The sequence below is a fragment of the Aulonocara stuartgranti genome (assembly GCF_965226115.1).
Source record: "Aulonocara stuartgranti genome assembly, chromosome: 7".
Classification (NCBI taxonomy): domain Eukaryota; kingdom Metazoa; phylum Chordata; class Actinopteri; order Cichliformes; family Cichlidae; genus Aulonocara; species Aulonocara stuartgranti.
The window spans coordinates 55,357,958-55,375,470 of record NC_138945.1 but is presented as its reverse complement, the minus strand read 5'-3'; the positions used below and the strand labels follow the sequence as shown (position 1 = coordinate 55,375,470).

The 17,513-nt window shown below is 39.6% G+C and overlaps 1 protein-coding gene across 2 annotated transcripts; it reads right to left on the bottom strand.

The window, feature by feature from the left end:
• Positions 1–1,883: 1,883 nt before the first annotated feature.
• hps5 (HPS5 biogenesis of lysosomal organelles complex 2 subunit 2) lies at positions 1,884–17,456 on the bottom strand. Of its 2 annotated transcripts, none has more exons than XM_082541375.1 (23): positions 17,260–17,456; positions 14,657–14,786; positions 14,157–14,267; positions 13,960–14,024; positions 13,532–13,724; positions 13,150–13,280; positions 11,832–12,050; positions 11,682–11,753; positions 11,454–11,542; positions 11,046–11,224; positions 9,571–9,729; positions 9,317–9,476; positions 8,202–8,319; positions 7,719–7,865; positions 7,527–7,595; positions 6,859–7,442; positions 6,446–6,566; positions 6,096–6,245; positions 5,879–5,998; positions 4,640–4,753; positions 4,447–4,553; positions 3,161–3,452; positions 1,884–2,306 (listed from the first exon to the last, which is right to left on the bottom strand). In XM_082541375.1, the coding sequence occupies exons 2-23, from the start codon at positions 14,762–14,764 to the stop codon at positions 2,246–2,248; spliced, it is 3,369 nt and encodes a 1,122-aa protein (XP_082397501.1). In that variant the 5' UTR covers positions 14,765–14,786; positions 17,260–17,456; the 3' UTR covers positions 1,884–2,245. The 2 variants fall into 2 exon arrangements, with proteins under 2 accessions (XP_082397501.1, XP_082397502.1); XM_082541376.1 differs by having other exon boundaries at positions 17,303–17,456.
• Positions 17,457–17,513: the final 57 nt, after the last annotated feature.

The window sequence follows — 17,513 nt, the reverse complement described above, 5'->3', positions numbered from 1 at the left end:
AATTTACGTCTGTGCTCTCGCCCTCGATGAAAAGCCTCTGTCAAATCAGCGTTACAAATAAATAATCCTACCCATCCCTCAGCAGAGCAGAGAGAGTCTTTGCTGTAGTAGAGCACTCAACCAAACAAAGAGGCGGCTGAAATATTAGATGTCAAAGTTACTTTAGTGGCAGATTTGTTTAAAAAAAGCAGTTAGACTTCACAATGAGAAGCTAAGCTTAGTATTTGGGGATTTTTTTTTTTAATTAAAAGGGTGTCTGTGTCTTCAACACATGCCAAACATTTCAATCTGATGGTCCCTGTGCCAGTGACACAGACAGGTGGGTGAGCTGGAAGCGGGGATTCTGGGAAATGACCATGAACCGAGCACAAGGATGAGACAGAAAGATTTCAGAGTGTTTCTGTCAACTGTGAGGCTTAACAACTCAAATGTATGCTTGCTTTCCCCCCCTTTGATGTTCCAGGTGTGTGATATCATCAAATGATTCACCAGTCCCATTTCATTACGCTGTTATTAATATTATCTCTGTTGACCCACCGTCTACTCCATGTGCTCCAGAGAAGAGTCGATGTATCCACAAAGGTACAACCAAATATTTGGCATACAGGTAGATCAAGTGTCAGTTGACCCACATTTCCTCACTTGTATATAATGAGTTCTGGTCAAGTGGATTATTTCAGGTGATCATTTCTGATAGTAAAAAAAAGCCACCTGGTCCTTAGCAGGTCTTAAAACTATGTTATTGATGCTAAAACACCTTTAGCATCAATAACTTGAAGTAATTATTATTACTATTATTTATTTTCTATATAACTATCAGTTTCATATTATTGAGCCAAGTCTTTGTTACAGTGTTGCTTCAGTTCTTTGAGGTTTGTGGGCATTCAGTTATGCTCTGCTCTCTTGAGGTCACAGCACAAGATTTTGTATACAAAGGAGTTCATGGTTGACTCAATGCCTGCAATGTGCAGTTTCTCTGAGCATGGACTGAGCTTAGGGACAGTTTGCTAGGACAGCTGACATGTCATGAATGTTAATTGTTTTCCATGGATAAATAATCTTTCACATTCAGAATGATGAGCTTTTTGGAGATATTGCCTTCTAAGCCTCCCCAGACTGATGACAGCAACAGCTCCTTCTCTGTGATCTTTAACGTGCACCCATATGCTCCTGCAAATAGACAAAATTTCTGCTTTTATAAAGGTCATCACACTTGCTGAGAGAGAGTAATCGGAGAAGCTGCTACCAGTTTTAGTAAAAAAATAATGACGTGGTGTTATAACATCTATATTATTCATCTGGGTTTGCATTTTAATAATTTAAGAGCTGCTAAGGACCAGATTCATTTTATGATGTCCCTATATGTAACACCTTAGAACTGAAACAGGGTATTTCTTTTTCACTTCACTATATGGTTGGATAGTCAGTTTGTTTTTTCTTGTAATTTAGGTATTTGTTTTTCAAAGTGAAAGGTAAGAGTGAAGCTTTATGTACTTATGACTCTGTGGATGTGGGCTGGGAGACATTATGTCCTGGTGAATGTGAATAAGACTGTGAATAAGACTAGAGATAGAGAAAGAACAGCTTTATGCCAGGATGTTGATGTGACCTGGATTTCCACATTGACTAAATGTTATTGTTATTATAATTATTTCATTATGATTTCAACTGCTGTAACAAAAAAAAAAATCCCAAATATGGGATAAAGCATTTCTCACCACCACCTGGTTTTGAGGTCTGCAGACTGGATTAAAGCCACCTTTGTGTTTGGAGCTTTCTGGATTTGTCTATCTGGCACAGATTCACAAGGGAAAAATACAGTAACAAGGATCGATAGCACAATAAATGAAACCTTAAAAACAAACAATGAAAGCATTAAGAGCTTTGATGCAGATGGCTTTTATTCACATTATTTTACTCAGTTAGTTTGGTCAGTTTATTTTTGCCAAAGCAGAAAAATGTATTGATTCATTTGGTCGCATGAAACATGCAAAAAGCAGTAACCAGAACTACTAATTAAAAAAACTCACACATTGCAGGCACACACGCGTGAGTATTCACAGAAATTTGCAAGTACACACAATGAAGACACATAATACTGTTTTCACTCTGAGATAAATAACTTCATCTAAACTCGGGGACTTTGACAGATATCACAGTGAATAAATTAAGTCACAGTTTTAACAGCAGTTAGTGGGAAGACTTGTAAGTGTTAGCTGTATGTTGTTTGGTTTCAGATCTGGAGTCAGGCGTGCTGAGACCACAAGAACCGATCGCACCGCTCGAGCATCGTCTGGATCATGGCCCTGAAAAATAAAATACTTTTTAATAGTTTTTTTCATGACAAAGAAATCTTTAACCTGAGCTGACTTTTAAAAAGCAACGCCTGTATTTTAATCCAGTGGACAGAGCAATGTGAACGTGTGTCAATGTGCATCACAGCTTAAAAATAGGATGGGAGACATTTCAGTCTCCTTCATTTACCCAACTTACAGTTTGCTCAGACGAAATCTGATCAATGTTAATAAATATAAAATATAAAAATATAAAATGTATATTTTATAAACGTATCTGATTTCTGCTGCATTACAAACGTCTTATAGAACATGTAAAAAGAACAAAATGATATATGCAAAATATAATAATGTTCCATTAAAAGTAAACAGCCCAGCGAGTGAGCTGTCTTGATGGAGGATTGTGCTCTCAGAGTGCCTCTGGTTTAATGACCGTACAAACAAATTTGACATGAAATGTAGTCAGTATAGGGTCAGTTTGTTTGCAGCCTGCTGTTGAGCTGTGAACTACATTTAGTCCCATTTGGGAATCTTAGTCACACAAGATTCTGCTTTGTGTTAAGTACAAAAAAATAACAAACTAACAACTAACTTAAGTTCAGTGCGTGTAAAAGTGCAAACTACAACAATTACCACTACTAATTCGCTCGACTACGTGTTTTAATGAACAAGGAAATAAATCAGTGTCAGCAGTTTGTTATGCAAACATCCAAACATGTTGCAGGTTTGTTTCTGTGAACGTTACTTCCTCACATCAGCCAGGAACTGCAGGAGACCCCAATTTTTTACCGTTTTCTGCATCTAACAATACATGAATAGTCTATCCTGTTGTTTTGAGATTCTAAACATTTGATAGCCTGACCCACCTTTGCCTCTTCTCAGCGACTCTCAGCACCTCACAGACCAGTTTGGAGTGGGGTGAAAGGACCAGTTGAACACCACAGTCCTCCAGGATGGTCAGAGCTTGGTCAGGCCCAACAGTCCTAGCCAGCATGAGAGTCAGGCTCTCCGGGCTGATCTTTCCTCTGCAGTCTGCTGAGCCATTGGACCAGTCGCTCCCGTTCGCACCTGCGACCTGCTCAGAGTTGACCGTGCTGCTGCACTGCTGAGACAGCTGGATCAAGAGCTTCCACTCGTCCACGGTCTGGGGCCTAACACCTGGCAAATAAAGAAGAGAAGGAACACACGTTAGTGCTTTTTTAGGTTTACAAACGTGGCCATTTTAAGGTCTCAATAATAACTAAATGAACCAGCCAAGTAACAGGATACAGTTCCAAGGAATTGGTCCGCCCAAGTGTTAAAGGCATTCCTGAATTTCTTCATTCAGACAACCTGTGAAGTCAAACATTTCCAAGGCTGCCCTCTGTCCTCCACCACAGCATTAAATAAAAGGAGAATGCTGCAGCGAGGGAGCTGACAGGGAATAGAAGGAGAGAACATATTTCTCCCGCATTGGCTTATCTTTATTGGCTCCCTGTTAAACTCTAAATCAAATTAAAAATTCTTCTCCTCACATCCAAGCTCTGAATAATCAGGCACTATCTTATCTTAAAGACCTTATAGTACCGCATAACCCCAACAGAGTACTTTGCTCTCAGACTACGGGCTTACTTCTGGCTCTCAGGATATTTAACAGTAGAATGGGAGTGCTTGCTCATAGGGGGTTGTTTTCTCTCTATTATCGTAGGGTCTTTACCTTACATTATAAATCTCTTGAGGTCAACGTTGTGGTGATTTGAAGCCAAGTGAAATGAATCGACTTGAGTTACTCAGTTTAAATGAGTCGGTCAGTAAAGTCTGTATTTCATAACTCCTGCTCCACAGTTGGAGTTTAAGAAGATTATCGAGACCATCTTTATTACATGGTAATGATTAATTTAGATGTATTACCTGCTCATCGCACAAGAACAGCTGATCACAGGTTTTGCATTTACTTTAACTGTCCTCACTCTTACTTACTTATATTAATGGATAGTTAGACGTACTGTATCTTTGTATTTCTTGTAATGAGTTTAAAGATGCAGCACTGTTCTTGTATTAAAAAAAGCAACCCCTGACGTGTTTACTGTAATTAAATCTCATCATCCAGTGAAGATTTCCCAAATTTAATTGTTCTTATCTGAGAGACGGTGGTTTAAAGACTTCGTCTTACCATCAGATTCATCCAGCAGGGTGATGTCATCCAGCTGACAGATGGCGATGAAAGCCTCTGTGCGAAGTTGGAGCTCATTGCAGAGGTAGAGGTAGCCCGTCCAGTACCTTCACACACACGTTACACAAAGGGTTATACCACATACATCCTGTTTTGTTTTTTTTTAAGGTAGGCAACTAATTACTAATTATACCCGTGACTTCGACAAGTCTGTAACATCTTCTGCTTTGAGGAAAAGTCTGCAGGAATGCGAATCAGCAGCGACAGAAGGCGTCCATAGCCCCAAGCGAAACAATGTGAATGCCACCTGCAGCAGGAAACACATGAAGTTAGTGATATTTATTATTGTTCCTCGTTCTCACTTCAGTATCTTACTTAAATAGATTCCAGTAGAAACGGCTATGTTTGGATCTATCCAGCTATGGTTCGTTTTCATCATGTTCAGCTAATCTACTGGGCCTTACAGGTTAAATAATAGCACTTATAAAAAAAACAAACAAACATATTATCTGCTTTAGTGACTAAAATTAGTCTGAAAGTTTTTAGTCACTTTAGTCACTTCTACACTGTTACCTTTATTAGTGAGACACATTCTAAAATGTTCTCCTGTAATTTTTTGTTTGTTTTCTATCATTTTTATGGAGTCTTAAAGAAACGTAATTTCTTAATTTCTTTAAGATGTCGTGAGGAGTAGCTCTCCAGGTTTCGTCATACATTAAAAACTCCACTTTGGATGTTGGCTGCCTTTTGTTCTGTTCTCTATGAAGAGGACCGCACACTGCTTGAGTAATGTTGAGATCTGGGGAGGCCAATCCATAACTGATAGTGTAAATTTGTGTGTTTTCTATCCAGGTGCTTTTATTGCATTAACCGTGTGTTTGAAAAATGAAACTGTGGCCAATAAGACGTTACAGATTTTACAGAAAAAAAATCATATTTCCATCAATCTTGACAAGATCCCTCAACATCTACATCTGAAATGCAGACCCAAATTATGACAAGACCTACAGAAAGCTAAAGAACTATTGTTCAAGAGCATTTAAAAAAATACAAGAAAGTCTGGCTTTTTGGAAGCAAAATAAAAAGAAATGAGGGGTGGCTCAAGACTTTTGCACAGCATTACAGTATGTTGAACTACTTTAAGATCAAAATACAAATAAACTGGTGACCAACTTAATCAATTGAAAAAAAGCCCATTATTATTACTTTGTATAATATTAGAAATATTTTGAGGGTTTGTGCACAAAATATTTTAGATTACAGAAACAGTAACTGTCAAAATGAGAGAAAACTCACACACAACCTTCCATTATCTTTGTGGCATCATTGAGCCAGTTCCTGTATCATAATGGCACATGGAAATGTAAGGCTGGGCTCATAAACAATCTCACTCTGCCAGTTGAAGGATAAAGACAAAAATGTGCTAACTTACCTTGGCTGTCCATCAGGGGTCAGGGTATCACAGCACTGTGGGGCATCATGGGTAAGTGCCAGCTCCAGCCAATCCTGTCTCAGCGATTCTGGATCAAGGAGGGACTGCAAAAATGACAGCCTCAAAAAAGAAGAAGAAATAAGTGTGAAATTCTGCTTCTACAACATGAGCTTGGTGTTTTATTTAATTGAACAAAAAGGTTCAGCTGAAGACGTACCTGTGCTCCTCAGTTTGTGATTGTACCAGATTATCCAGATATGCCAGGAAATGGCTTTTTTTTGCCATGGTCATTACATCAGCAGGAGTTATGGTAGGATAGAACTGGGAAAAGGAGCGTACAGCAGCCTCACCGTGCTTCTCATACAGTCTGGAAAATAACATAGCAAACTTATCTCACAAGGTCTAACACCACTTTTCTATTTCTATAATTTAAAATCACAAATCAAATCAAAATCAAATCACTTTTACTGTCACATCACACAATACAAGACTTTGCGTTTCATTTTGAAGGTCAAACATTAAAGAAGGGACCTTTAAATATGTGATTTATCAAAAAAGGATGCCGACCTGTGAAAGTGAGCGAGGAGATGAGCTGGACTCCAGGGCTGCAGCTCTCTCAGACTTCTCAAAGATTTCTGCAAATCACCTCTCTGAAAAACTTCCACCACCTTGCTAGACTGGGTGAGCTCTACAGATACAAGCATGATATTTGACGAAGATGAAACCACCAAGAATCAATGAGCAATATATGTATATCATTATTTTATCAAAGTTCTGACTAGTTTTTAGTCTTTTGTTATATATAGGATTATTGCAGAGCACATGCATTTAATTTCCTAACCAAAATTAAACATATTCACCTTTATTTTCTGCATATTTTTCTTCTATTTGAATGTTTTAATTTTTAAAATTGTCTGTTTGTCGATTTGTGAACTCTGAAAACACACATACATGTAAGTTTTCAAGGATAATTGTCTGACCTAGCATTGCCTCAGTGAAGGAGCTCATTATCTCGGGCTGCTCCTGATGGCACAGCAGACACATTCTTCTCACGCGCTCTTGGTCCAGCAGAAAAAAGTAGCGCCTCAGGAAAACTGTGCACCCCAGCTCTTGTTCATTCTGGTTTCTGAAGCAGCTCAGTTCTGTGTACAGTGTGGCCAGCTCACAGAGATGAGCCAGCAGATCTGATGGTATGGGTTTAGGGGGCACCACACGGACTGGCTCAGCAGGACTCCCATTTGAAGCACCGTTTTTCGTTGAGTCTAACTTTAGCTGATCCTCACGCTGTCCCTCTTCTTCCTCAGGCTTAGGCGTTTCGTTCTTCTCTGTTACATCTGTTGGTTCTTCTGATGAAGAGGCAGGATCCTCTCGTTGACCTGAGCAGGTGCTTAAATAATCCGTATCCCATCTCTCCTCTCCTGCTCCATCCATAGTGGAATCACCTGCAGCAGCAGACTTGAGCGCCACAGACCCAAGTATTCGCTCCAGAACCGGCAACCACTCCAGCAGAGCTTCTCTCAGGGAGGCTGGGTCTAGTAGCACCAAAGGATCTTGTATCTGGGAGCTGATGTCGGAAATATTTGTAACTGTTTAATAGAAGACATTACTGGATCTTGCATTGGGGAAATTGACAAAATGCAGTACTTACATAGCTTGCTCTGTTGCTGACTGAAGTTCCTGCATTTCAGCCTCAGCGTTAGATATTTCATCACCAACCCTGTGACACGTACATGTCAAAGTAAAAAAGAAAACAGTCTGGATTTATTTCTTTTCTATGGCTACTATTGAAACAACACACATTGCTCTAAGCACTCTAAAACAGGGTCGCAACAGCACTTACTCATTCTCCATTTCCTCGGAGTACAAATTTGTGGTGGCTGATATTTCAGTCGGTCCGCCCTCTCTGAATTCAGGTCTCTGCCAGAGCTCAGAGTTCATCTGGAGAGTGTTGATCTTCTCTGTTGTCTTCTTAACAAAACTAGAAACACTGATGACAAGAAGGTGAACAATAAATACGTTTTGTTGCACCATTTAGCAAAACAACAAGAGGAAGAGAAAGCAGTACAAATACAAAGGTGAAATGACTCAGAAGGATGAAAAATGCGAGACCTTAAAATTAAACACACCACATGTGCCTCAGTATGAATAATAAAACACAGATGTGGGTCTTCAGCGGAAAGGGGAAGTAAGGCATATGAATGCACAGCTGCACTTGAGTGAAAGTTTCAATTCTCAGAAGAAGAAAGTGTTAAAATATAGCTCAAAGCCGCATGAGCTGCAGCGAGAGGCACGTTTGTAGTTAAAGCTTCTTTGTTTCATTCACCTGTCTTTAACGGCCTGCAGCGCGATGCGGGGGGGTTTGGGACGGAACGAGAGCGGGAGGTGAAACTGCAGGCCTTGGTCAGATCGTTCGGCCTCCGTGCGCTCACTGGTCTGCGGATCTGAGTAGAGGTGGGGGCGAGATTCGGAGGAAAAACACAGATGGATGGAGTACCAAAGAGATGAGAGAGACAGTGGACATAATGCAAGCAGATGGAGCAAACGTGGCAGACACTAATGAAGAGAGAACACAAATCAAATGCTGCACGATACAAAAAAAATTAACCCAAAACAGTGATGTATGTGAGTGATACGATGGAAAAAGATAAGAAACTTGGTATTAACAGTGGGACAAAGTGAAGATTAAATTTGTAAAGCAGGTCAATAATCACAGTGATTGCTCAGCACTCACAGCAAATCCAACAATGCAGCAGCAGAGAAATATTTTTTATCAAATGATTTTATTTTATTTTTAAACGCAAGTCAGAAACTGTAATAGAAAAAAAACAGTTGGTTATTAAAAACATGTATGATCATTACAACAGAGAGGCAAAGAGTCAAATTATTAGCAGTTGGGTTACACAGATCCTGTGGAACGCTCCCATATCCAATTAGTTAGGTTATTCACAGGTTTTTTTTCTCCCTCTTTCTTGGTTTTTAGTAGAGCGTTAAACTGAAAATAATTTTACTCTCTCTTAACGCTGAAATTAGAAGGGGTAGAAAATGAATTTGATCCTGAGACATAAATCAAATATATAAAAAAGAGAGAGAAAACACAAAGAGATGGAATCAGGATAAGAGTCAAAGAATGAAAGAAAGAAGAAAAGTAAGTTAGATTTCCGCTTTGCTGTGATCTCAGTTTCAGTATTAGTTTAATCTGTTCTGATCATTTTTAAAAAGAGTTACATCGACTTAAGTCTGCTCTCTACAGAAAAATGCTGTGTCTGCTAATATTTACTAAATTCTGGCTGCGGTTGTCAACTTTTCATCTCTGAGAATTTTCAGTTTTTGCAGATTATACTAAATATGAAGGTTATACAATGGAAAAAGTGTTATTTTATCACAAGTATTAGAAGGCTCTTTGTAACTCTGTATGCATCACTTAAGACTGTCTCTTACCGTGATTGACCTGATCCTCATCCTGCACAAAGCTGAATTCTTTGAGTCGCTCCTCCTCTGACACAGAGTGATTAAGCAGCGAGCTCGTCTCCTCATCTGACTGGCTTCCTCTGCGGCTGATCACTCGATAGATTCCACAGTCCAGGACGTTGAAACTCTCCTTAAAAACCACGTATCTAATATCACTGCACTTCATTCATTACATAGAATAACTGTGAGCCACTGAAGAACTAAAGAAACACATTAGTTCTTACATGTGAGGAGATACTGCTCCTCCGGCTGCTGGAGGCTGAGTCAAGAGGCTCCAGCTTTGTGATGACCTCTTCCAGCTGCCCGATCAGCTCTAGATGTGTGCTGGAACTGAGCTGAGACTTCAGGTGCTCGAGGCGGTCAATGGGAATTGATTTCCTGGCCTGAATTAAATAAAAAATAATTCCTACTAAGATCTTGATAAACAAAGTAAAAAAAAATGCAAAAACACCATTAAAAAGTACTTAAACTTTAATCTGCAGCATACAAACATCTGAAAGTTGTCAAGAAAACTGACTAAAGCATCGTCGCCACTGACATTTTTATTTTAGAGGTGTGGACCAGAAGTCGAACGACTGCCTTTCTAGTTTAAAAGTCTGAATTAAATTTCCACACAGTAGTATGTAGTATATATATATATCTAACGTAGAAGGAACATGATGGAAAATAGCATTTGATAAACTTAAAATTCAATTTGATTCAATTAAATAGCACCAAATGACAAAAAGAGTTGTCTCAGTGCATCACATGCAGCCCCACAGAAGTCTGAGCCAACAGAAGCACAGCTTAAGGTTTACCTGACCTCCCGGGCTTTAGGACTGTTTGACACAAGTGTAAGCAAAGGCCTATCAAGGCCTCTTCTTGTTGAAGTTGTTGATGGTAAGATAGCAGTGTTGTTATTATTAATAAAGTAATTAATTAAGTTTCTTTTGCTTTTATAGCTGAGAACAGTTTCTTTAAATATCACTGAGCCCTGCTGTGTTTGATGTTGATGATGCAGATTAATCATTACGTTTTCTTATGAAAACTTAACAGTAAACACAAGGACTCTCTCTCCGTTTTTCTCTTCCTTCTATCAATCCCTCCATGTTTGGGTCACGAGGGCAGCAGTCTAAGCAGAAACACCCTGACTTCCCTCTCCCTGCCACCTGCTCCAGGTTGTCCCAAGTAAACCAAATGTCCCTTAACTAACCCTACTTCCAGCTGCTCTTTTTTATTAGCACCTGCTCAACTCGACTGTACCTTTAGAGTATTAGGTGATCGTACTGGTACTAGGGACATTTTTAGCACCTTCTTGGACGGGGTTTCAAGCAAACTGAATCAAGCCAAAAATGTAACACGAACAGAACCCATGCCACTGATTGGCCTGGGACCGACATGAATGAATGAGTCATGAGAGCGACTCCTTCACAAGAATCAAACCTGACATTTTTCAGACGAAGCAAGAGGGAAATGGTAACACAACGCCCACCACGTTCTCTGTGACAACAAATCAGAAACCAAGCAGCAGGTATACCATCACCTCCATCTCCTCGATTGTTGCATTGTGTCACAAACACGATGTCACCCACATTGAGCTGGTACTTCATTGTAATGGAAAATGACTGAAACTGAATAGAATCTAGCCAAGATGAACTTAGTGCAGCCAACGAGACGCTAATACAAAGCAGCTTTAGTATGGGAGTGGTAGCAATCTTACCCTGCTGGTAGTGATTGCGTGTTGGAACATACAGCAGACAGCAGCAGCCAGAGGCCAGGACTCCCTGCGCAGCAGGCGCTCAACACATCGCTCTGCAGATATCAAGGAGAGGTGGGACAGACGCCCGCTTCCATGGAGACAAAAGAGCTCACTGCGATAAACCGCCACATCAAGCAAATCTACAAAAAACAGAAAACAGACAGAATAATTTACACTCGATTATATCAGAGCAACAAAGCTCTGCGTGATCATCGTTAACCTTCATGATTTTTGTCTATCGAGATTAAAAATAAACATGATGTTACTGCAGTAAAATAATAAAATGGTTACATTTTAAGGGAAAATTGTTTGTGTTCATGAAGTAAAAGGTTGGTGGTATTCTGGGAACAAAAGAAGGCAGAAACACACCTTTAACTTCAGTCCACAAAAGTAGCTGTCCATTCTGAGGTGTGAAGATATAAATGGCAGAATCAGTCCAGGTCAGCAGGTTTTGGTCCCTATACACAAAAACAAAGTGTATAGTTAGTCAAGTGACAGGCTGATCTGCATATGGATTTTTTTAAACAATTTGACATGTCAGATAAAATGAAAATATCTCAAATATTGTAACATGACATGAAAAATTATGCTTATTACCCCAAATAAAGCAGCTTAGGGAAGGCGATAGACTGTGGAGTCTTCTGCACTGGATTGTAATTTGGCTCATTTCTGCGTCAGAGGAAGAAAATTTAGATCAGAAGTCTGGCTTTTAAAATAAACAGGGTCCTAAGCAGGAGCACACAATACCTAAAGGTGATGAGAGGCAGTGGAGGACACGCCAGAAGCTGTTTGAACTGATGGGTGCTCAGAACCTCGCCATTAAAACTGGCCTCCCATATTCGAGACCCCGGCCGGGCACAGTACAGCAGTGGGGGCTGACCCATTAATAATCCCCTATTCTGAGGGAAAAAGCAAGCTCCAAACTCCCCGTCACGCTCCTTATTACCAACACGCCAGAACTTCTCCCTGAAGAGACACACAGAAGCCAAAAATCACATAACAACCGTGAAAAGTCCCCCATACACCACGGAATACAGTTTTTATAAACATGAGGAAAAAATAAAATAAATATTGATTTTATAATATACTATACAGGAAGCCCCACGTGGCCAGGCTTTATTTGTGTTGGAGATAACGGGCATTACAACAGGGATCATTGTTTGTTTGTTTGTTAATTTATTTCAATCACGTAAACAATATACAGATACATTTAGCAAAGAAGAGAAGAGAGAAAAAAATACTGTACAAAATAAAGTTAATACATTTCAATACGGCTTCTGTTCTCATTCGGCTTTCTTTGTTATTTCTACTTCAGGCTCTGCGTGCTAACGTGAAATTGTGTTTCGACGCGTTATTTGACTCTTCTTCTGCAGAAATGAACAAACTTGGTGCCGCAAAATGCAGAAGTGATTTTACCAGTAAGCGCACTGTTGGTGCTGCCATTTATTCCTAATGTAACAGCTGCTCATTCAATCACTGAAACAATGTGGGGCACATCACTCACACTGCTGTAACTTTACAGTTGGGCTTCCTTTGGCGCTACAGGTAAACTACCGCTCAGGGTGGCTGTTTAAAGTGTATTCTTTTTGTAGAGTATAACAATTATAGGATCCTGTTAATGATGATACTGAATGATACTGTTAATCAGAATGTGTCACTGATGATTTCAAACTGAAACTCACAGCATAGCACACTGGACATATAAAGTGCTTTGGACCATATTTTCAGCATAAGTTACTATGGCGATCTAGCCAAGTTAAAAGTGAGGCACCTTTGACACTGAAAACTCGCCAACGTATTAATCCTGCTTGTAGCACTGCTTTTGTGCACAGAAGAATCTGTTGTAGTTCATGTTTAATAAAAATACAAACTTAATATTTTAAGAATAAGAGAAGAATCTGTGATAAAAACTAATATGTCCATGATAATGGACCCAACATATTACTACTGGACCATTAATGACAACATTTACCTAAATGGAAGCATGAGTGCGAGCGCTCTGTGAGTTTCTCCCGAAAAAGAGAATATGAAAGACACAAACGGATGGAGCAAAGGTGGTACTCACTTCTCTGTGTCGCAGAGATAGCAGCGGGTGAGGGAAGACACAAGCAGTCGTCCATCTTGGTACCCAAGCTGAACCACTTTAGAGTCCACAGTGGTGACAGTCTGGACAGGGAATATAACAAACGCTGACCCCTAAAGACAAAAAAAAATAAATACATATATCATAGGGAAGGATGAATTTTAAATATAATAATAAATGTAGCATGCAGAGGCAACATTGCTCTTGTCTGCCAGAATAAAAAAAAACTGAGAAAGAAAAAAAGTACAGTCAGAAAACTAATCGCCGTAAGAGCTAGCAGCTCTTATAGTTGCATGATTAACCACTGAACTAGTACCTACTTTTAATTAGTGCCAAGCTTTCAATGTTAATCAGCAGTCACTACCTTTCCCATTTTGGAGGATCCTGCACGGAGAAAGGACACCTTGCCTCCAGAGTCGCCGACAAAAACTTTCAGCGCGCTTGTATCCCAGCAGAGTGCAGTAACTGTCTGACCTCTGTGCTCCCAGGACACGCTGACTCTCTCTGGACGACCCCGCCGCTCCAACTGCAGCTCCCACACCACCACCAGACCCTGACTGGATGTGTATCACACATAGTGAACAATATGGGAACCACAGCCAAACACAGAGATGAAGCAGGAAAGAAAAAGCCTGCAACTTGTTTAAAAGTACTTTTTGTAGTTACCCACAAAAGAATCTAACTACAACTTTAACCAACAGGGGGCAGCATTCTACAAGTGGGTGTGTTAACACACATTTTAAACCAAGGTGGTACGAAACATTTTATTTACTTTCTTGAATAAACGCTAACCTTGTTGCAACTGCAATAAAGTCTTCATCGTGAGGGCAGCATGCCACCTGAGCGATGGATCCCTCCTGGGAGAAACACGCACATTGAGTGATGGGTCAGTGGACAAATGCAAAGAAAACAAACACCGCATTACTGTTTATGTTTAACTCTATCACTCATTAACAGAAGAGCAGCACAGGCTCACAGTCACTTATTACCTTGTGAGTGAGGATGAGCCGTTGTTTCCAGCCCTCCCTCTGAATCAGGTGCACCCCACCTGCTGATGTTCCTAATGCGAGCCACTTCCTCGACACTGCCAAACAGGTACACTACAGCACAGTGTAACACAGAATTAATGTCAAGCATAATTGTATTCTTGCTTTTCTAATTTTCTTCCACTACAGCTGAAAGAAATTAAATCCATATTGTATATTTTTTTAATACGTCCTACTAACTTTAAAGCCAGGATTATCAAAGTGCGGTTCATGTGGCAATGGTGGCGCCCATTAGTAACCCTTTATGTGGCCTGAAGGTAGTTTATTTCAGATCACTAATGGTTAAAATATAAACACCACCAAAACAACAAATACCAAAATAAACAAGATTCTTGACACATTACATCCACTAATTTGTTTTTGTTTCAAGTCCTTCTTTAAAGATATTTAGGAATATGAGGTGCCTACTTGAATATAAATAGAAAACTGGCTAGAATTACTACCTTTAGCCTGCCGGAGTCCAAACGCAGAGCAGAGAGAAGTGGATCGAGGCAGTCGAACTCTGCCAGGACATAATTGTGGTTCTCTGGAACAACTGGTATCGGAGGCATCTTCACTGGTGCTCCAACACAGCTGAAGGACAAAGAGTGAGTCAGATAAGTATGAAAGAAAATAGGAGAGAGTTCATACCATGGCCCTCGGCCGTGTGGCTTCACATGACTTTCAGCAGCGTACCTACCCTCTTTAATTGACCAGTCATGACTCCACTCTACATTACCGCCAGCCTGAAAAGAACCCCCTCTTTAAAACAGTTAGTTTGGTGCACAGAGCACTTTTTAAATGATTTTATTATAATTCAGATAAAATACTGAAGCTTTTAGTTATTACCCAATATATAAGCAAACTTCAACATTAGGGTGTTTTTTGGAGTTAAAAATATGTTTATCTTTAACATTTTTTGTTATTAAAGCCTTTTATTCTGGAGATCTTTTGACAGGACAGCATGAAGGTGAGAAGGGACTGAAGGGACTGAAAATGTAGAACTGGCTACATTATCAGAACTCGGTGCTGCACAGTGATGATTTGCACTTAATTAACTGACGAATTTAAGGATAAAAGCCGTGAGGAGGATGTTGATTTTTTTCTTGCTGGATACATTCAGCCCTAGCTGCTGTTCAAAATGATTCATCTTTCATTTAGTGTTGGATGTTAGCCGTTTCAAAGTGGTGTTAAATTGTGTAGATTCAAGAGTTGAAGTTAGAAGTTAAAGTTTTGCAATAAATACGTTAGCATTAGTTGCAGAAAAATGAGCTGCTACTGTGAATAGTTGACCCAAAGGCTGCAGTCACTGGCTACACCAGACACCAGTTTTCATTACTGCTCTATACTATACTGTAAATCAGAGCAACAGGGCCTCACAATTGATGGCCTCGTATAAAATTTGCAATTAGGCTCTGAGGTCATTAAACACCACTGGTGCTCTGCCTGAAATAATAAATATTACAAACAATAATTAATACATAATAATAATAATTCAGTAATAAAATGTAATCTCTCTGATCCTCATTATTCTTAATGAAAACACTGTGACGCTGAAATCATTTAACTTACACAGTGAGCATTTTTTGGCCACTTTCCTTTCTTGCTAAACTTTATTAATAGCACTGCTCCAGTCTTACTGAACAAATGCTATACTGTCCCTCTCACTTACTGACACTGTGCAGCAGCTGTGCTGCTTTCCGTCTGCATTAAGTGTTTAAGCTCATATTTATGTAATATTATAGCTCCATCTTCCTTTGCCAGTGAAACCATCTTTGTTACCGTTCACACGCTGCCAACACCACCCCTTTCATATTAACGTGCTTGTAACTACATTATATGCCCAGTTTTTTCCCCCATAATTCTGTTTTATAAAAATTTTCAAAGAGAAGGCACAAACTGCTAAACTGGTGAATGCCATTACTGAAGCAATGAGACAAAACCCTACATTTGCACTTGGTTCACTGTATGAAGCAGAATATAAAAAGTAATCCATGTACCAAGTACTCACGTAGTGTCCAAATTTTTCTATATTCACAACCTCCGAGATCAGAACTTTCCACATTTACACAGGGAAATACAATTTTTTTCCATCTCCGACCTAATTCACCATCTATACCAACTTTAAAACACATCAGTGCTATTAAATAAATAAATATATACCATAAAAAAGTAATTATTTTTCCACACCTTTATTGTATGTTAAAATAAACTTGCTTTTATCTTGTGAATAAAATAAATAGGCAAAAATAAGCCCGATTATAGTAAACCAAAAATAAATAGTGATGACATTTTATTTATTCCATAGTTTTTTGTAAGATGCAAGTACCAAAACACTCTGGGCATGAAACACATTCTCCGTCTGAAATACGTCAGAATCGAGTCAGATTCTGATGCGTCAAAAATTTCTCTGGTTGTAGACTGTCGCATGGGTAGACTAAAACCCAGTTCATGTTGGTGTAGCTGTATCCAACTGTGGGACTGACAAACCTCAAATGTCACCAGAGCAGTAACAATATACAGGAAAAACAGGAACAAAGATAGCGCGTTTATTAACCATTTCAGTATTATGAACAGGCAGTAGTCTCGTCACCTATGTTTGTTCATTGCAGTTGCTGCAGAGGATTCACGCATGTCGCGATCATAATTTAAAATCGAAAGTGTTTTCTCTTTTGGCCCAAAACAATGCGAAACGTGACAACGCGCACAGACACACAATAATATCCACTTAAAGATTAAAATATTCGCAGTGTTTACTTCCTCGTTAGTGGGCAATGGGTCCTGAAAAGCAGCGCCCACCGTCACGAGTTAATCTAACACCAGTTAATCTGAAACACCGGTCCAAAAATCACTGAAGCTAAAATTTGCGTCAAAACACACCGGAACCACGGGGAAATATTTAAAAGTGTAACACTTATTTCAAACATTTCACTGTCACCGTTTATTACAGTTAACACAAATCTAACCAGCCCGCTCCTCCCACTTTATTTTCAATAACAACTTAGCAAGAATGCTAGCTTAAACGCTGTCATGTCCATTCACCTCCAGCTTCATATATTAAACTCACCAGATATACCGAGCAACTCTCCCGGCTGTAACACCACACTTACAAGGCTTTCTTACATCCCAGATTTATTGCGTCTTTGCTCCGCTGTGCTGGAGAAAGTCGGTCAGCAGACCCGTGACAGTCTCACTCACTCAGCTGATGAGGGCACTTCCTGAAAGCAGCGCGTGGGCTTCCTCCGAGTTACAGATCAACTGAAATTGAAAGCGTCTGCATTTATTACCCAAATCAGTTGCGCATTTAGAAAGGCTACACAT

Excerpts from the sequence above, each read along its gene's own strand:
- hps5 (XM_082541375.1), bottom strand. The coding sequence starts at position 14,764 with ATGCCTCCGATACCAGTTGTTCCAGAGAACCACAATTATGTCCTGGCA. Across the intron at positions 7,596-7,718 it reads TCCGAGGAAATGGAGAATGA|GGTTGGTGATGAAATATCTA; the intron begins GTAAGTGCTGTT and ends TACGTGTCACAG. Across the intron at positions 5,999-6,095 it reads TCACAAACTGAGGAGCACAG|GCTGTCATTTTTGCAGTCCC; the intron begins GTACGTCTTCAG and ends TTCTTTTTTGAG.